Here is a 20800-nt window from a genome sequence, read left to right as displayed (position 1 = left end):
AGGTAGGGAGAGACTGTTCCCACTGGAAGGATCGAGAACAAGAGGGCACAGATTTAAAGCGATTGGGCAAAAGAAGCAAAAGTGATATAAGAAGAGATCTTTTTCACGCAGCAAGTGGTTAGGTTAGGGTCTGGAAATGCGCTGCCAGAAAGTGTGGCGGGGGCAGGTTCAATCGAGACCTTCAAGAGGGAATTAGGTCTGTGATTTCAAAAAGGAGAACGTGCAGGGTTACGGGGAGGAGAGGCAGGGGGAGTTGCACTTCTGTGACGCACCTTGGAATGTTTGTCTATGTTTAAGGCGCTATATAAACGTACATTGTTGTAAACGATGGCCTCCCTTTAGTGGAATTGTGCATTTTAAACCGAGGAAAGATAGTACTGGAGCTTTTATCAGTTCTCCTTTTTTTAAAAAAATTCATTCTTTCATGGGGGTGTGGGCCTCTCTGGCGAGGCCCAGCATTTGTTGCCCCATCCCTAATTACCCCTTGAACTGAGTGGCTCGCTCGGCCATGTCAGAGGGGCAGTTAAGAGTCAACAACATCGCTGTGGGTCTGGAGTCACGTGTAGGCCCAGACCGGGTAAAGATGGCAGATTCCCTTCCCTAAAGGGCACTGGTGAAGCATGTGGGTTTTTACGATGATCGTTGTCACGGTCACCATCACTGAGACTAGCTTTCAATTCCAGATTTATTAATTGAATTTAAATTCCACCAGCTGCCGTGGTGGGATTTGAACTCCGGATGAGTAGCCCAATGACACTACCACTGCTCAACTGTGTTAAACTCTTTGGAAGCCATGTGTTGAGCTCCATCTCAGTCCCCATTCAGTGCGAGGCACTTACCAATAACAGGCATCAATACTACCAGTTGCCGTACCAAAATTTTCATCCCATCAGATGAGAGAGCTGAGGTGCTAGGCACCAGCTTTATGTGCCACTATATGGTATACAGAGTGCTCTGAATTGGCGCAATGATGGCAAATTGACACCAATCCTGTTGCCACAGATTTTAGTTTATCAATCCCATGTGGCACACACTTTACACCAAAGGTGAACAGGCACGAGATTTCCGGCAAAACCAAATGATTTAAGGAGCTGAGACGACAGGACGTACAGCTACACAAAAGGGCCATTCTGCCCTTTGTGCTCTTGCTAGCTCTTCAGTTGGAGCTGTCGATGTTTACGCCTAGTTTCTCCGACTTTCCCTGTCCTTTTTTTTTATTGCCTTTCAATTCTGTATCCAATTGCCTGAATTAGTCTCTGCCCTAATCTAATGGCCTCTTGTGGTGGAACATTCTATGTTCCAGTTCCTCTGTATCAAATCACCTTCTAACCACCCCTTCCTCTGATGACCCTCAGTCCCTGCCCCCTCATTACCCATTCACCGATCACTTGAAATAATCCTTTTCCGTGGATACTCTCAAAACCCTTCATCGTTTTCCAGATCACTGTTACATCTTTAATCTTCCCTGTTCCAACCCCAATTATCCCAAACTCCTCCTCCCTGGCATTCTGGTGAATCCCCTGCCTGTGGCTCCATTACCCGACAATGTGATGCCTGGAACTGTGTGTAATTGTCCAGCTGTGGTTATAATTACGCTCCTTGACCAATTCAACCACACTTCCCAACGTTCATATTCAGCGACCTTCTATATAAAAAAAACATCAATTCTACCTGCTCTCCCACCATTAAAAAGCACCAATTTCAAAAACGTAGGAACACCAGGGAGGCCATCCACTATCCAATGGGATCGAGGCTGATCTGCAACCATGTCTCTTAACACCATCAGATAATAAAAATCCATCAATCTCAGATTTAAAATTAATTATCCTGGCATCGGTTGCCGTTTGTGGGAGAGAGTTTCCAAACTTCTCCCACCCTTTATGTGTGGAAATGTTTCCTAATCTCACTCCTGAAAAGTCTGGCTCTCATTTTTAGACTCTATCTCCTAGTCCTAGACTCCCCGACCAGTGGGAATAGTTTCCCTCCAACTACCCTATCTGTTCCTCTTAGTCTCTTGAAAACTTCCAACAAATCACCTCTTGACCTTGTAAATTCTAGGGAATACAACGTTAGTTTGAGTAATCTCTCCTTGTAATTTAACTCTTGGGAGTCCAGGTATCATTCTGGTGAATCTACACTGCGCTGCCCCCAAGGTCGATTTATCCTTCCTAAGGTGTGGTGCCCAGAGCTGCTCCCAGTATCTCCAGGTGGGGTCTAACCAGGGCTTTTCTATGGGTCATGTTTGGAGTCATTTTTAATTTGGCAACGAGTTGGGTGCCACAGGGATCAGTGCTGGGGCCTCAACAGTTTACAATCTATGCTGATGACTTGGGTGAATGTATTGCAGCCAAATTTACTGCCAACAGAAAGATAGGTGGGAAAGCAAGTAGTGAGGAGGGCAGAGCGTTGGCAAAGAGACTAATGTGGAACAATATCCACTGTGGTAGGAAGAACAGAAAAGCACAATCGTATTTAAATGGAGAGAGACTGCGGAATGCTGCAGTACAGAGGGATCTGTGTGTCCTTGCACATGAATCGCAAAAAGTTAGCATGCAGGTACAGCAAGTGATTAGGAAGGCAAATGGAATGCTGACCTCTATTGCAAGGGGAATGGAGTATTAAAATAGTGAAGTCTTGCTACAACTGTACAGGGCATTGGTGAGGTCACACCTGGAGCACTGCGTACATTTTTGATATCCTTACTTAAGGAGGGATATACTTCCATTTGGAGGTGGGTCAGAGCAGGTTCATCATGCTGATTCCTGGGAAGAATGAGTTATCTGATGAGGGGGAGGCTGTGCGTATATTCATGGGAGTTCAGAAAAATGAGCATTGATCTTGATAAAATATGTAAGTTTCTGAGGGGGCTTGACAGGGTGGATGCTGAGAGAATGTTTCCCCTCGAGGGTGAATCTAAAACTGGGGGCCATTTCAGAATAAGGGGGTCTCCCTTTTAAGACGGCGGCGAGGAGGAATTTATTCTGTGAGGACCGTGAATGGAAATTCTCTACCCCAAAGAGCAGTGGAGGCTGGGATAGCCGAGGCTGAGATGGGCAGATTCTTGAAGTTAAGGATTTTGTTGGTGGGGGGTGGGGGGCAGTGGCAAGCAGGAATGTGGAGTGGAAGCTAGTATCACGTCAGCCAAGATCTGACCAAATGGTGGAGCGGGCTCGAGGGGCCGAATGGCCTCCTTATGTTCGAACATACGGGCCCAGACTGGGTGAGGACAGCAGATTTCCTCTGCCGATTGGCGTCGGTGAATCAGGTTTACGATAATCCAGTAGTTTCACAGTCACTGTTACCGGGGCTAGTATTTAAATTCCCCAGCTGCCTTTGGCGGGATTTGATGTTGTGTCCCTGGGTCATTAGTCCAGACCTCTGGATTGCTCGTCCGGTAATATAGCCAACTCTGGTACCGAGACCAGACATATCCCTATGTGATTCATGTTTCTCGACTCTCATTAATGGTTTTTGTACGTACATACCACGTCTGATCCAATTGTCCCACAGTGCCCTTTGTTCCTTTTCCTTAACATTACTTTCCGCCCTGACGTAGGACTTGCTATAAAAACAAAAAACTGCGGATGCTAAAAATCCAAAACAAAAACAGAAGCAGAAATACCTGGAAAAGCTCAGCAAGTCTGGCAGCATCGGCAGAGAAGAGCACACCTATCTAAGTATCCCTTTGCAAATACTGTGCCCTCCTCACCACTTTCGAGTCTCAAAACGTCAACTGTGCTCTTCTCCGCCGACGCTGCCAGACTTGCTGAGCTTTTCCGGGAAACTTCTGTTTCTGTTTAGGACTTGCTATGCTCCATTCCTTCAGAGCGTCTTGACCTGTCTTGCCTGTTTGCTGCACTGAACTCCACGCCTACATTCTCTTCTCCCTCCTCCACACGTCCTGCTGAACACTTAAAAGATTTTCTTACTGTCCTGCGGAAACAAAAACGAAACAGCTGAAAAGCCAACTGTGCTCCAATTCAGGTCAACCCCCCGCCCCCCCCGCTTTGCCGACACACCCTACATCTCAAGCCTGCCTAGAATTACCTCAAGCTCATTTGTTTCAAACGTCAAAACTTCACACACGGTTACGTTTGCCTGTCACCGCTCAGCGGACGTGCAGCATTCACCCGAGTTAGGAGGGTATGCCTTCCGAGTCTTACGTGAGCACAAAATCCAGGATGACACTCCCAGTGCCAGTACTTCTTAGTTTGCTCATGGGATGTGGGCATCGTGGACAAGGCCCAGCATTTGTTGCCCATCCCTAATTGCCCTTGAACTGAGCGGCTTGCTGGGGCCATCTCAGAGGGGCAGTTAAGGCTCAACCACATTGCTCTGGGGTCGGGGGTTACATGTAGGCTCAGCACCGGGTAAGGATGGCAGATTTCCTTATTTCCATGAGTGAACCAGATGGGCTTTTTCAACAAATCGATGGTACACTTCATGGTCACCATTACCGAGACTTTTATATTCCAGTTTTTTTTTTAAATTTACTTGGAATTTAAATTCCACCAGCTACCCATGGTGAGATTTGAACCCACGTCCCCAAAGCATGAGCCTGGGGTCTCTGGATCACCAGTCCAGTGGCATTACCATGGCACCACACCGTCTCCCTGCCGAGAGCAGAGGCTGCATCGTCAGAGGTTCCACCTTTCGGATGAGGCGTTAAACTGAGGTGCCCTGGTGAGGCAGGCATGAAAAGATGGAAGATGGAAGATGAACAGGGCAGTCCTTCAACCCCCCCCTCCACCCCACAGCGTCCTGGGCCATAATCATCCCTCAGCCAACATGACAGAAACAGATAACCTGCTCATTATCACAGTTTATGGGAGCTTGGTACGCGCAAATTGGTTGCTAATTTCCTACATGCATGACCACGCTTCTAAAGTTCATTGGCTGCGAAGCACTTTGGGATGCCCTGAGATGGTGAAAGGCAACATATAAAAATGCAAGTTTTTAAAAAAAACTTATCAGCAAACTGCACCTTACTCGGAACCAGAAGAGTAGCATCAACAGGCCCTGCCTGGTATCAGAATGGCCGACACAAAGGGGAAGCAAAATAAGACGGTGAGCCAATAACTGAGCAATAGGAATACTTCCATATAGCGTTGCAAAGGTACTTTAACGCCATAAGGCAGGTTTAGAGAAAGACTTGACATGAGACAGATTGGAATTTATTAGGGACAGGTGACCAAAAGGTTGGTTTTAAGGAGAGTCCAAGGTGGGGAGGGGAGAGAGAGAGAGAGATGGAGAGGTTTAGGGAGGGAATTCCAGAGCTTAGTCCCCAGGCAGCCGAAGGCACGGCCGCCAATGGTGGAGCGACGGAAATCGGGGATGCTCAAGAGAGCAGAATTGGAGTGGAGATCGCGGAGGGTTGTGGGGCTGGAGGAGGTTACGGAGATAGGGAGGGTTTTAGGGGCTGGAGGAGGTTACAGAGATAGGGAGGGTTGTTGGAGGTTACAGTGATAAGGGAGGGTTTTAGGGGCTGGAGGAGGTTACAGAGATAGGGAGGGTTGTAGGGGGAAGAGGACGTTACACAGATTGGGAGGGTTGTAGGGGCTGGAGGTTACAGTGATAAGGGAGGGTTTTAGGGGCTGGAGGAGGTTACAGAGATAGGGAGGGTTGTAGGGGCTGGTGGAGGTTAGAGACTGGGAGAGTTGTAGGGGCAAGAGGAGGTTACTGAGATAAGGGAGGGTTTTAGGGGCTGGAGGTTACAGAGATAGGGAGGGTTTTAAGGGCTGGTGGAGGTTAGAGACTTGGAGAGTTGTAGGTTACAGAGATAGGGAGGGTTGTAAGAGGTTACAGAGATAGGGAGGGTTGTAGGGGCTGGAGGAGGTTACAGAGATTGGGAGAGTTGTAAGGGGAGGAGAACATTACACAGATTGGGAGGATTGTAGGGGCTGGAGGAGGTTACAGAGATTGGGAGGGTTGTAGGGGCTGGAGGAGGTTACAGAGATAGGGAGAGTTGTAGGGGGAGGAGGACGTTACACAGATTGGGAGGGTTGTAGGGGCTGGAGGAGGTTAGAGATTGGGAGGGTTGGAGGGGCTGGAGGAGGTTAGAGATTGGGAGGGTTGTAGGGGCTGGAGGAGTTTACAGAGATTGGGAGGGTTGTAGGGGCTGGAGGAGGTTACAGAGAAAGGGAGAGTTGAAGGGGCTGGAGGAGGTTACAGAGATTGGGAGGGTTGTGGGGCTGGAGAACGTTACAGGGATAGGGAGGGTTGTAGGGGCTGGAAGAGGTTCCAGAGATAGGGAGGGGTGTAGGGGCTGGAGAAGGTTCCAGAGATAGGGAGGGTTGTAGGGGCTGGAGGAGGTTACAGAGATAGGGAGTGTTGTAGGAGCTGGTGGAGGTTAGTGATAAGGGAGGGTTTTAGGGGCTGGAGGTTACAGAGATAGGGAGCGGTGTTAAGGGCTGGTGGAGGTTAGAGACTTGGAGAGTTGTAGGTTACAGAGATAGGGAGGGTTGTAAGAGGTTACAGAGATAGAGAGGGTCATAGGGGCTGCAGGTTACAGAGAAAGGGAGAGTTGTAGGGACTGGAGGTTACAGAGATTGGAAGGTTGGAGGGGCTGTAGGAGGTTACAGAGAAAGGGAGAGTTGTAGGGGCTGGAGGAGGTTACAGAGATAGGGAAGGTTGGAGGGGCTGGAGGAGGTTACAAAGATAGGGAAGGGTGTAGGGGCTGGAGGAGGTTACAGAGAAAGGGAGAGTTGTAGGGGCTGGAGGGGGTTACAGAGATAGGGAGGGGTCAAGGCCATGGAACAATTTGAAAACATGCATTAGAATTTTAAAATCGAGGTGTTGCTTAACCAGGAGCCAATATAGGTCAGTGAGCACAGGGCGTGATGGGTGAATGGGACTTGGTGCCTTCTTGGATGCGGGTAGCCGAGCTTTGAGCTAAACAAAACACGGAAATGCTGGAGAAACTCAGATCTGACAGCATTTGTCAGGCCTGCTGAGTTTTTCCAACATTTTATTTTTATTTCAGGTTTCCAGCATCCACAATATTTTGCTTTTATCTTAGAGCTTTGAATGGCTTCAGTTTTAGAGGGTAGATCATGGGAGCAGCAATTGGAGTGGTCAAGTCTAGAAGTAACATGGGCACAGACGAGGGCTGCAGCCGCAGTGGAGCTGAGGCAGGGTGGAGTCCGATTTTAATTGAGGCATGAGGTGGGTGGGGCAAAGCGAGATACTGAAGGGGAAGCAAGTGCCAGAGGTGTAAGGGAACAGAGCAAGGCACGATTTGGTGATGAAAGGCACACTACCACCACAACAGTCCAGACAGGCTAAGTGGAGGAAGGTATCGCCAGGTGAAGGGGGCTTCATTTCGGGAGAAGGTATCATCATCCGTCAACCACATTCCCATTAAGCCCATGATTTGATGCAATTCACAGAATCACAGAGTGCAGAAGAGGCCCTTCAGCCCATCGAGTCTGCGCCAACAACATGAGAAACACCATCAATTATCCACGATAAGCTGATGAATGACAAGGACCTTTTCCCAAGTGAGCTGACACTTGGGAGGGAGGTGTGGATTGTGGCGAAAGCTGAACTGCTGGCAGAGTCCACAGGGTAAGCACAAGGTGTGTGGGGGTGGGGGTAATTGGGACAGGGAGGGGGACTAAGAACAGTCCCAAGCGAACGAGAGAGTAGGATGAGATCGTTTCTGGCAAAGAGTCAGTGACAAGTGCGTTGATGGGCCGCCTGGAGGAAGCTAAGGAAAGTCAAGGAGTAGTGAGAGGTATGAGAACAGGAGAGAGGGGGTAGAAACAGCAAGAGATCTCAATATTGCTCTGAAGCGCAGTAAACATATGTCGCTCATGGCAGCTGCCACTCTGGGCCAGTGAGGAGATGAATGAAGGTGCTTGTTTAGAAAAAGAGCATTGATCAGAGAAAAAAAACCTGCTCCTCAAAAAAAATCTTTCAACAGCCACCCGAACTGGCGGACAAAAGGGCCTTGGTTTGACGTCCCATCACACCTTCAGCAAGGCAGCATTCCCCCAGCGCTGCCACAGAACGTCGGCTCAGATTACGGGCTCAAAGTTCCAGAGTCTGATCCTGGCAGCACAGATGCCAAAGAAACATAACGGACAAAAGGCAGCAAAAAATGAAGTAAGTTTCTTTTTATTCTGCATCTGTGATTTAAAAATAGCAGCCGATGTTATTGCCACGTGCACTGGGTGAGGGCAGCAGTCTGGTGAAGGACTGCCGGTATTGAACTGGCACAGAGTCTGTCGCTCACTTGAAGATCTTGCCTTGGTTGAAGGTCTTGCCCACATGCTTAAACTCCCCCTCCCAGGTAAAGTATTCCTTCACCATTGTCCTGCACTCCTCACTGTCAGCATCCAGCTTCCGCCAGCTGTATGACTCATAGTCCACTTGCCAGTCAGGAGACATCTGAATGGGAAAGAGAGATAAAAAAAAACCCATTAAGCACCCGAGCCAATCCCGCCATGATGCAGCCCCCTTAACTCTCTATCCCGTTCCCTCTTCTGAAGCTGCCAACGCAGCCAGGGGTTTACAGGCTGCTGGCCAACATCAAGAGGCCATTCGGCCTGACAAAGCATCGCTTTTCAGCAGGAGCAACTGGATAGGGATTGGCAGCAGGAACCCTGGTCCCCACCATTACCCGAAGAGCTCTCGCAGCTGACAGCAGTGGCACCGGGAGCAGGGAGCCGAGTCCTACAGCAGACTGGACGCTAACCCAAGGCCCAAGGGGAAACTCCACTCAGGCAGGAGACACGAGTTAGTAAGCTACGCCTAAAGTCAACAAGTTTCTCGACTCTTGATCAAACTGTACGCTTGGCGCAGATCACAGCCTGTCAACTTTAGGGGTGGGGAGGTCATGTACAGGTCGGTCACTCCTCCAGAATCAAATCGAAGCAAAAAAACCAAGAGAGCTTCACGCTCGTGGCTCGGTCGCTACGTGTCTCCTGACCTGGCCAAAGGGGTTCAAAGGAACTATTAACTGAGGACATGCACGATTCTGCACCTGCCCCTGACAGCGAGCAGGCGTTAAGAGCAACAGGCCTGCACAGAGCGCTAACCCAGCCTCGTCGCTAACAGCTAGAACAGGACGCTGCTGAAAGGTCATACCGGGAAGGCAAGCTCGTGACCACGGAACACCCAGATCCCGGAGATGCTGCTCTCGTTGTTTGCCCCAAACAGGATCACGCTGGCGAAAGCGTTCTTGCGAAGCTTGTCCAGGCGCTGGAACATACCTGGAAACAGGAGGAAGTGACAGGTCAAAAGGAAAGCCAGCAAAGCAACAATCAACACCGCACAAACTAGAGGGGGAGAGAAGCGAAAACAGCAAGCGCTAGAAATACTCAGCAGGTCCAGTAGCATCTGTGGAGAGAGAAACAGAGTTAACGTTTCGAGTCCAACATGATAGGTGAGGGTCAGACACTGCACAGCCCCAACATTTAATCAAAGCTGCACTTAATCTGTCCCTTAGCCTCTTCCGACGGTTACTGCCTTCTGGTTGCATGGGGAGGGATTGAGTCGATTAGGATTATATTCGCTAGAGTTCAGAACAATGAGGGAGGATCTCATAGAAACCTACAAAATTCTAACAGGACTAGACAGGGTAGATGCAGGAAGAATGTTCCTGATGATGGGGGAGTCCAGAACCAGGGGTCACAGTCTGAGGATACGGGGTAGACCATTTAGGCCTGAGATGAGGAGAAATTTCTTCACCCAGAGAGTGGTGAGTCTGTGGAATTCATTACCACAGAAAGTAGTTGAGGCCAAAACATTGTATGTTTTCAAGAAGGAGTTAGATATAGCTCTTGGGGGCGAAAGAGATCAAAGGATATGGGGAGAAAGCAGGAGCAGACTATTGAGTTGGATGATCAGTCATGATCACAATGAATGGCGGAGCAGGCTCGAAGGGCCGAATGGCCTACTCCTGCTCTTAGTTTCTATGTTATCACTCCCAATGCTCCAATCATTCTTCCTGTGAGTTTGCATCAACAGTCACCAAGCGGAGGGTATCACACTTGCCAAGGAGGTTAATAGGCTGGATTCACACCAGCCTGCATTCCTGGCCTTAGGGGCACCTACAAGGAGAAAAGATGTGTAGTGCCTTTCACAGCTTCAGGACATTCCAAAACACCTTACAGCCAAAGTACTTTCCAAATGTAGTCCCTGCTGTAACGTGGGAAACACTGCAGCCGATTTGCACGCAAGCTCCCACAAGCAGTGGCCAGATAATCAGCTTTTGGAACTGGTTGAGGGATAAATATTGGCCCCAGGACGGCAGGAAGAAATCCCCCCACGCTCCTTCTCCCAACAGTGGCTGCGGCATCATTTACAGCCACTTGAGGGGGCAGGCAGCGGTTTAACATCTCATCCAAAAGACAGCACCTCTGACGGTACAGCACTCCCCCTCAGCACTGGCACGTCAAGACAGGATTACAGGGTCAAGGCTTGGAGCGGGATTTGAACCCACGATCCTCTGACTCAGAGGCACATGTGCTACTCACAGGGTCACGGCTGATACCTCAACGCAATATATTTTGCTTACGCGCCCCAGTTTTGCCTCCGTGACATCCTTAGAATGTAATTTACTGGCTGCAGAGAGGCAGCTCCTGCTGTGCGTTCAGAGGCGCAGGAGAACTCCGCCCTGGAATAGCAAGGTTCTTACCAGAAATCAGGTTACAGCTCATGAAGGTCAGGGTGAGTTCAGTTGGGTATCTGTACTCGCCGTACCAGATGGACCAGCCCTCCTTGTCGAAATGCTCCCAAAAATGTGGCAGTGCGACTGACAGAGTGTCCTCGTTCGAGTATTTGCGTTTAAACTCATCCAGGATAAACGAGCTGCAGAGGGAAAAAGACAAAAACTTGTATGTGCAACAAATATATTCGGATAAAACAAAAATTATTAATACATAGGAACAAAGAAAAAGTCTATTGTCATTTGCCATTTGGGAGTTTTCTGACCTTGAGGTAACGTGACTTGCTCCCAACTGAGAACCCAGGCAGCTTACATCACATAGCCTGGGACAATGTCTCTCCTTCAGCTACCACCACAGACACACATCGACTGCGCCTTTGTGGGATCTTGCCCGCTGCCCAGTTTGCCTCAGTGAGGGCGACTGTATTTAGAGGAAGTATTTAGCTGGCTACAAAATATTTCAGGATGCTGGAGCCCAAGAGAAGCGATCTGTACAGGGGCCACAAGGGTCTCTGCTGGTTTCCCCCCAAGCCTAAGTCGCCAGAAACTGGCCAACCCAGTGTGTAAGAAAGTTGTGGGGTTTCAAGCCCAGGTTATGTCCAGGACAAACCCAGCTTCCACAAATGCTTTGCCTCCCGCTTAAGAAGAAAATAGCGCTAGAAGCTGGTCCCCTGCCCAGCAAGATGGAGCAAGTCCAGAGATGGGATTAATTACCACGGGGAATTTTCACTAACTCTAGCTTAGAGGCACCTCTAAAAATTAAGCTGCTTCTTTTGACCACACGGACACGAACAGGCACCTCTTAAAAATTTTTGAATATCTTTCTAATTTACTAGGAAAATGACCTCAATGTCACTAGAAAATTCTTCTGTATAGTTTTTTTTAAAATTTGATATTAAATTGTTTAGATTGTGGACTAGAGACTCTGGTGGTTTAAAATGGTCTATTAACAAACCGTGCCAGGTTATTCCTCTCTAATAGGACAAAGATTATCTTTTAATGCAAAGAAAAACTTAACATAAAAATTGAAGTTCTAAATTAAGGTCAATTTTGGGTCTGGTGAGATCCAGATGAGTCTTGAGTGACAACATTTCAGAAAGAATTTTCTCCCCAATGCTCAGTTGGATTTTTTTGCGTGACCATTTTTATATTGACGGGTCCCAGTTTTACTCTTGCCCATGAGAGGAAATGTTTTCTCTGTATCCACTCTATCAAAACCTTTTCCGAATTTTAAAGACCTCTATTAGGTCACCCTCAGCCTTCCTTTTCCAAGGGAGGAGACCCAGCCTGTCAATCCATTTGTGATATTTATACCCACACGTTTCTGGGATCATCCTTGTAAATCTTCTCTACGCCCTCTCTTGTGCCCCTATACCCTTTTTCTAATATGGTGACTAGGAGTGTGGGGAGAATGTGGAACTTGCTACCACAGGGAGTGGTTGAGGTGAATAGTACAGATACGTTTGAGGGGAAATGAGACAACTATATGAGGGAGAAGGGAATAGAGGGTTACGATGATGAAAAAGGTGGGAGGAGGCTCGAGTGGAGCATAAACGCTGGTTTGGACCGGTTGTGCCGAATGGATGCACAGCACTGAAATAGGCCAACATAATTCAGGTGCTATTTTGGAATCAGTCTGCACCCAAGCGTCAAAACTTCAAAAGCCCCACCCTGAGAGTCTCAGAGAGCAGGTCAATCCCTAACATGTACCGTCAGCTGATGTCAATGCGCACTGCAGGGAGGGTTCTGCAACTGGGCAGTGTGTCTCACAAGCACGTGGCAGGAAGCAAGTCAAATCATCTGCCAAGCAGCGCCACATGGACGCACACCACAGTCGAGCAGCCAGCCATCACCGCCCAAAGATTGATCTTCAGATCTGGACTCAAACGGGTGGCCGAGGCTCACCAGACCAAAGGCTGAACACGGGGTTGCCTGGTCGGTGGTGCTCAGTACGCCACAGAGGGGCACGTTATTCAGCAGGGCCGTTACACACACAGCTGCCAGGGAACTGCAGGGAAACTAGTCACATACAAGAGACCAGGTTTTCGGGCAACGCAGGAGACATTTCCCAGAGTTAGATGCTTCAGAAGGTGGGGGGGGGGGGGGGGGGGGGGGGGGGGGGGGGGGGAAGAAAAAGGATTCAAAGGCTGCTCTGGTTGTACATGATTACCCTGCCTCCCTATCGACATGGTTTTGGTTAAAGTAAAAAGGGACAAAAAAAAAAAAAGCCAGATGCAGCTCCAAAAACAGCCCCATGTTTGGAGGAAGCTGTCCCTTTCAGTCTAGCAATCTGGCTTTCCTTCAGAAACTTAACTAGCTCCAGACGCTCTGTGGCACTGTTCCACTGATCATGGGTGGGGGAGGAGGAGGAGTGTGAAGAGAGAGAGAGGCAACGGGCAACAGGGAGTGTGGGTGAGAGAAGCAGGGAGGGAAGAAAGAGCTAGAGAGAGAGGGAGAGAAAAGTAAACAGGCCTTTGTGCTTCCAGCCATTGCAAAACACTGGGAACACCGGAGATTTATGGGCGAGCCTGGAACCTCAAACTGGATGGAGCTAGTTCTGCAGCAGCTGCAGGAAGAGTCACACTGGGAGCTAGGCCAGCAGGAAACTGGGCCCACAGCAGCAGCAGCAGCAGCCAGCACTCTCACTGCCTGGGCAGGCTGTTGGAGGAGGCTCAAAAAGAAAACACCACTTTAACATATTACATTGTAACCCACAACACTTTAAAAAAAAAAGCAGCATCAGTGGACCCTAGGCTGAAGCTCCTCTTCCACCCCAAAAACCCAATTTCAAACTCGGGCTAAGAGTGGAGCCTCCTCAGGACAGGGCCCAGGAGCGAGCTAGTGACCACCCCCCCCGCCACCCCCCCAACCCTTCCACTGGATTCTGTGCAGCTCAGCTAACACAGGGCACCGACCCACAGGGCCAACAAGACGAGTTCAGTCTGGGATCCCCTTAACAGCAGAGCTTCCTCTCAGCAGACAGCACCTTCCAGGACAAGGCTGAGGCACAATTAAGGCCATTAACACATCCTACGGCCTTCTACGGCTGGATAAATCACCGGGGTTCACAGCAAATTCTCCAGGAAGGCTTTGCAAGCAACATGACAGTGTGATTTTTTGGAAGCGGGGGGGGGCAGCCAAGCAAGTGCAGGTCACCCAAACTGCAGGATGGTGCTCTGCGAGTTAGTTAAGATCCCAGCGCTGGTTTTATATCGCTGGCTGGGAGCTGCCTTACATGGCAGGAGCTCACCAGCATTCATTTCAAGGCTGCAATTCCGAAGCTAAAATTCCAACCGTGGCAGCAATCGGACGAGGCCACAATGGGACAGCATCCCTGACGACAGCCTCCTCACTCCCAGTACTTGAGTGGCGCTCAGGCTCCGGCCTCCACAGCCACCGGGGAGCAGTAAGCCATGCTGTGGCCGCCCTCTCTGGGCCTCGCCCCAACTGCAAGCCTGCAGCACTGAGAGGGTTACAGAGCCAAAATGCTCAGAGCGCACACAGAGCTGGCATGCGGGATGGGGTGTTGGCCGAGGCAGAAACAGATTAACAGGTGGCCGGCAGGCAGCGGCCCCTGGTGGCAGCCTGCTGTACATCTTGGAACAGACACAAAGCCCAATGGAAACAGCTTCAGAATAACTCTCGGCCCAACAGGTCTTACGATGGTGTTTTTGCTCTGCACGTTCTCCTACTCCTCTTTGCCCCACCCCATCAACATTTCCACCCCCCTGCGTTTATCCAACTTCCCCTCAAAACGTATCCATGCTAATTCACCTCAACCACTCCCTGCGATAGCGACTTCCCCATTCTCCACACCCTCTGGTTAAAGGAGCTCCTCCTGAATTCCCGATTGGGTTTATCAGTGACTATCTTCTATTGCTGGCCCCAGTTCTGGTCTCGCCCACAAGAGAATCTTTTCTACGTCGGCCCTATCGAAACCCTTTCATGATCTGACTCCTGTCAGGTCACCTCTCCGCCTTCTCCTTTCTAGAGGAAATAGCCCCAGGCTGTTCGGCCTTTCTTGATAAATATAACCCCTCAGTTCTGGTGTCATCCTCCTAAATCTCATTTTGTACCTTCTCCTGATGATCTCATTCCTGAACTTTATTTTTAAAATTTTTTTTAAATAAAATCATGCTTTGCTTTCTGATAATTCTAAGTTGGGCATGATCAAGAATGAACATCAAGCTGCCCGTTAGTAAAAAAGGACAGCTGATCATTTATGACATACTATGTCCTTCTTATGTATGGGGACCAGAACTGTTCACATGCATTGGGCCCACTGCCCACAGCCCTCCCTCGAGGACGCACATGCAGTTGCCAAGTAACCTATTGATCAGTTTTGTTTTGATTTGAGAAACGCTGGCCCTAGGACACCGGGAGAACTCCCTGCTTGTCCAACAGTGCCGCGGGATCTCAAACACCTGCCCAAAGAGGCCTTGGTTTAACATCTCAACTGAAAGACCTGGCACCTCCCAACAGTGCAGCACCCCCTCAACAGATCATAAGCTCCAAGTCCTCGATGTGGGATTGGGGAGCGCCATCTAGTTAGTCAAACTGACGTTTTAAGCAACGTGCTAGTGCGCCCGTACTGAGCTCTGTAAACGTTTGCCAAATGAAATCAGCAGCATCCCTGAAGTGCGCTTTGTGCTGAGACTCTCCCCTGCGGAGCTCGCCGGTGGTGTGCCTCGCACACCTCCCCGTTGAGGACTAGGAGCCACGAGTTTCTGTCCCGATTGCTGCCCAATGACTCGTGTTGACAAGTATCTAGCGGAGGTAGACTGGGCTTGGCCGTGAAGCACCTGTGGTTGAATAGCCACTGCCGGGAAAGGTGGGGAGGGGGACTCAAAAATAGCAAGAATGAGGAGAGGAGAAGGAGGGGATACAGCGTAGAGGGCATCTTTCGAGTAGCAAGGCCAGATTAAAGCGCTTTGCTGTTCTCCATGATAAAGCAAAGCTGTGTCATGCTCTGATCTGAATACTGTCTCCAGCTCCCTCACACACAAACATAACTAACACAAACACAAGGGCAGCAACACCCAGTATAGAAACCGTGCAGCCTCAGGCTCCTGGGTGGAAGGTATACTCGCTTTGATTCCACAACTTTCAACCCGCAGTGCTGGGCTATCACTGAGCCCAGTATATTGGTAGATTCTTAATTCCATTGGCTGCCTGGATGGGGGGCGAGGGGGATGGATGGTGTTGGTTCATCCCAGGTGGGGTGGGAGCAGCAGCATGGGAAGCTTTAAGTTTAGCTATAGTGCTCCTGGGGCAGAAGCAGGGTTAAAAAACTTCCCACTAAAGTCCCCCTCGCTGGGAAAGGGATGAGGGCCGTCTGAGCTGTGAAGCAACCCAAAGTCAAATAGCACATTCAACACGTGCTCAGTGAATGGCCACTTGGCTGAGATATCCGAGGGGCTGACCCCAGTGAGGACCATCTCCTTTAGGATAGGGGGGAGGGTAATTACTGGGAGGCAGGGAAAACAAACTGCAACATATCATTCCCCACCGCCCCCCCCACCCTCCCAATCTTAAACCTACGGCTCCAGACCCAACACAGCAGCCGGATTCCCAACGCTTTTCTGGGTCCTGTGCAGACATGAGCTGAGCTCTTCCCCAACCCCTGTGTCAGCAGGAGGCAGCAGCTGGCAGTGAAGGGGTTAAAGGTGTATAATTCCAAAAACAACAACCAAAAAACAAAAGACCCTCTGAACCGTGTGATAATGACCCAGAAACAATCGAGGTTCCTCTGCCAGGCTCCTTTGTGAGGAGACTTTGCTGTGGGGGCCAAGGCTACTTTCCTCCACAGTTGGAAACGAAGCCAGTTTGTAACCCTCCAGCTGCCAGACACAGGCAGGTTCACAAGGCCATTACAGGCCAGGGAGACCACACAGAACTCCCCTCCTCCCACCCTTTTCCCAGTATGGCTGCTTAATGATTCCAGGGCATCCTTCACCCGTGGGTGGGGGAAGGGGGGAGCGAAAGTTTTGGATGGGGGGGGGGGTAGCTTAACATCCCTGGTTATAGAGTCTTTAGACACGATAGAGTAGGGGATAAAAAAAGGAGGGGGGGATAGCACTAATGGTTAAAGAATCAGTTCCTGTTGTGAGAAGGGATGATATACTAAATGGGTCAACAAACGAGGCTTTATGGATTGAGCTTAGAAATAAAAAAGGGGCAGTCACACTACTGGGAGTAAACTACAGACCCCCAAACAGTGAAAGGGAGACAGAAGAACAAATATGTAGGCAAATTTCTGCTTGTAAGAACAAAAATGAGAGTGGTACTGCCAAATCTAGACCCCCCACCCCCCCACCCACCCACCCCCCACCGGGTAGTAGGAGACTTCAACTATCCTAATGTCAACTGGGCTTCAAATATAAGGGGCACTGAGGGAGAAAAATTCATGCAGTGTGTCCAGGAAAATTTTTTCAACCAATTAGTGACAAACCCAACGAGAGGAGATGCAATTCTAGACCTAGTCTTGGGGGGAACGAAGAAGGGCAAGTGGTTGAAGTGACAGTTGGCGATCATATTGGGGACAGTGATCACAATTCAGTTAGATTTAGCATTACCATGGAAAAGGGCAGAGATAAGGCAGGAGTAAAAGTCTTGAACTGGGGGAAGGCGAATTTTGCAGAAATGAGAAGGGACTTGGCTTAGGTGGACTGGACAGCACTGCTGGAGGATAAAACAGTGGAAAACCAGTGGGAAGCACTAAAAAGTGAGATCCTAATTGTACAAAGTAGACATGTTTCCTACAAAAATAAGAGTGGTACTGCCAAATCTAACCACCACCACCACACACACACACACACACACACCACCGCCCCACCGCCTCCCCACCCCCCACCCCCCCCCCCAACCCCCCTCCGGTTGTCTAGAGGAATACAGGGGAAGATCAAACAGAAAAAGAAAGCATACGATAGACACAAAGAACTAAGTACTGCAGATAGCCTAGACGAATATAGGAAGTGCAGGGACGAAGTAAAACAGGAAATCAAAGAGAGGGCACAAAAAAAATTAGCAAGTAAAGTTAAAGATAACCCAAAGATGTTTTACCAATACATTAATGCTAAAAGGTTAGTTAGGGAACAAGTGGGACCCAACAGAGATGAAGATGGAAACTTGTGTGTAGATGCAGAGGCTGTGGGAAGGGTTTTGAATGAATATTTTGTCTCCGTGTTTACAAAGGAAAGGGAGGATGTAGATATAGTAGCCCAGGAGGAACACTGTGAGACTTTGGATGGGATAGTTATAATATTGGACAGGATAGTCATAAAGAGAGAGGATGTACACGAAGGGTTGAAATCCTTGAAAGTTGATAAGTCACCAGGGCCAGATGAATTGTTTCCGAGGCTGCTGAAGGAAGTCAGGGAGGAAATAGCAGCTGCTCTGAGGATGATTTTCCAATCTTCACTAGATAGAGGGGAGGTACCGGAGGACTGGAGAATTGCAAACGTAGTTCCATTGTTTAAAAAAGGATCAAAGGAAATGCCAAACAATTAAAGGCCAGTTAGTCTTACATCAGTGGGGAGCAAATTAGTTGAATCAATCCTGAGAGATAGGATTAACTGTCATGTAGAAAGGCATGGACTAGTCAGGGATGGTCAGCATGGATTTGTTAAAGGAAGGTCTTGCCTCACAAATTTGATTGAATTCTTTGAGGAAGTGACAAGAAGGGTTGATGAAGCTAGTGCAGTGGATGTTGTGTACATGGATTTTAGCAAGGAATTTGACATGGTCCCACATGGCAGATTGGTCAGGAAAGTAAAAGCCTATGGGATTCAGGGTAATGTGGCAAACTGGATAAAAGGTTGGCTTTGTAACAGGAAACAAAGGGTAATGGTCGATGGATGTCCTTGCGAATGGAAAATTGTCTCAAGTGGTGTTGCACAGGGCTCGGTGTTGGGACCCTTGCTGTTTGCGTTATATATTAACGATTTGGACGTGAACGTGGGGGGCACGATTGGGAAATTTGCAGATGACACAAAGATTGGCCGAGCAGTGGATAGTGTAGAGGATAGCCAAAATTTCCAAAACGATATAGATGGGTTGGTGAAGTGGGCGGTAAAGTGGCAGATGGATTTTAACATAGAGAAGTGTGAGATCATACATTTAGGGAGGTCAAACAGTTACAGGGATTACACAATAAATGGGAATATACTAAGATGGGTAGATGACGTGAGAGATCTTGGCGTACAAGTACACAGGTCCCTGAAGGCAGCAGTTCAAGTAGACAAGGTTGTAAAGAAGGCATATGGAATGCTCTCCTTCATTGGCAGAGGTACAGAATATAAAAGGAAGGATATAATGTTGGAATTGTATAAAACACTGGTGAGGCCACAACTGGAGTATTGTGTGCAGTTCTGGTCACCACATTACAGGAAGGGCGTAATAGCTCTGAAGTGTGCACAGAGGAGGTTTATAAGAATGTTGCCAAGGTTAGAAAAGTGCAGCTACAAGGAGAGATTGGATAGGTTGGGGTTATTTTCCTTAGAACAAAGAAGGCTGAGAGGTGACTTGATTGAGGTGTACAAAATGAGGGGAGTAGATAGTGGACAGGATAAAATTGCTTCCCTTGGTGGAGAATTCTAGAACCAGGAGACGTGGATTTAAGATAAGCGGCAGAAGGTGCAGGGGGGGACATGAGGAAGAACTTTTTTACGCAGAGGGTAGTGGGTGTCTGGAATTCGCTGCCCAAGTTGGCGGTAGAGGCAGAAACTCAACTCTTTAAAAAAAAGTACCTGAATCTGCAGCTTAGGTGCTGTAAGCTGCAGGGCTATGGGCCGGGTGCAGGAAGGTGGGATTAGAAAGGGTACCTGGGTATCCTCGGGCTGGCATGGACAAGATAGGCCGAATGGCCCCCTTCTGTGCCGTAACTTTTCTATGATTTGGGGCTCCATTATCCCCATCAGGAGTCCGTTCCGAGCGCAGATTATTGAACTCCTCAGAACCTGTCTGACATCAGTCCTAAATTTACCGGCTACAAGTTGGAACCTCCTCACTCCACTCTCACAATTTTAAAAAGGTGGCATTGGAGGTTTACTGTTCCCCGTTCCCTGTAAACCTCTCCCATGCCTTGCTTTCCAGGCTGATTAGCCCAAGAATCTCCAGTCATTCTACATAACTCTAGACCCGCCCCAGCCCTGTGGCTCCTTCTTGGCTCAGCTTCCAGCCGGTCGAACGTCATCCTCATGCCTGGCAGCTGATGCAGAGTGAGGTCTGAACAGCAGATTAAGACTGAGACTTGCTCCGGCTGTTTGGTAGGCACGACAGACAACTACATTCACCCAGAAGCCACTCTTCCTCCAACTCGGGCATCGACTGCTTGCCCCCCCCCCCCCCCCCCCCCACACACACTGAGCCCTTATCAGTTGCATGCCAAAGTGACCACTCTAAGCACTGGGGGTGGGGGAGGAAGAGAGAGAGAATCACAGCTAAGCTTACTGTTGAGCCTCACTGGCATAAAACTATCAGGGTTCAGTGAACGGGAGCCAGGAATCTGAACACCAGGAATTTGGCTCTCATTAGGGATGACGCACCCAGGTAAGATTCCAATTTTTAGCTCGGTGACGTGGACACTTACAAAAGACAGTTTGGTCCAGGCGCTGAAACTGCACCCTGGAAGCCCCAACTCTGCCCTGGGGGCCGGATGCTAATGCCACATCTAGAACTGCCCCAAAATGGGCAGGCCCAGATCAAAAGGAACAGCTGTTGCGGTGAGAGGTGGGTGGGAGAGCTGCCTCAATAGGATACAGATTGGCACCAGGCTTCTCGCGGTACAGCAGTCCCAGCTCGACTGGTCGACATGAGGGGAATCCTGGCTTCAGGCACTGCTGAGAGTTTGCAGGGCATGCTGTTCCTGAGCTGGGTACCAGGTAGAGACTTCCTTACATAAACGGGAGAACAAACAAGGCAAGGGAGTACATGATAAATGATTCCTGAAGGTAGCAAGGCAGGTAGATAAGGTGATTAAGGAGGCATATGGGATATTTTCCCTCTTGGCCGAGGCCTAGAGTATGAGAGCAGGGAGGTTACGCTAGAACTGTACAAAACACCAATTAGGCTGCAGCTAGAGTACTGGGTACAGCTCTGGTCACCGAAGGATGTGATCACACTAGAGAG

General features: G+C 49.1%; 1 protein-coding gene across 1 annotated transcript in view; it reads right to left on the bottom strand.

Moving 5' to 3' along the window:
- Positions 1–8102: 8102 nt before the first annotated feature.
- Positions 8103–20800, bottom strand: part of eef1g (eukaryotic translation elongation factor 1 gamma) — a 35606-nt gene continuing 22908 nt past the window's right edge. Inside the window, exons 8-10 of the mRNA XM_041179940.1 lie at positions 10643–10815; positions 9091–9215; positions 8103–8391 (exon numbers count right to left, since the gene is read on the bottom strand). Coding sequence (XP_041035874.1) covers positions 8233–8391; positions 9091–9215; positions 10643–10815 — 457 coding nt within the window. The 3' untranslated portion in view covers positions 8103–8232. The remainder of the gene's footprint in view (positions 8392–9090; positions 9216–10642; positions 10816–20800) is intronic.

This window comes from Carcharodon carcharias, chromosome 37 (genome assembly GCF_017639515.1).
Source record: "Carcharodon carcharias isolate sCarCar2 chromosome 37, sCarCar2.pri, whole genome shotgun sequence".
Lineage (NCBI taxonomy): Eukaryota > Metazoa > Chordata > Chondrichthyes > Lamniformes > Lamnidae > Carcharodon > Carcharodon carcharias.
Note: the sequence above shows the minus strand (reverse complement) of the source record. Positions and strands in the feature narration are given on the sequence as shown.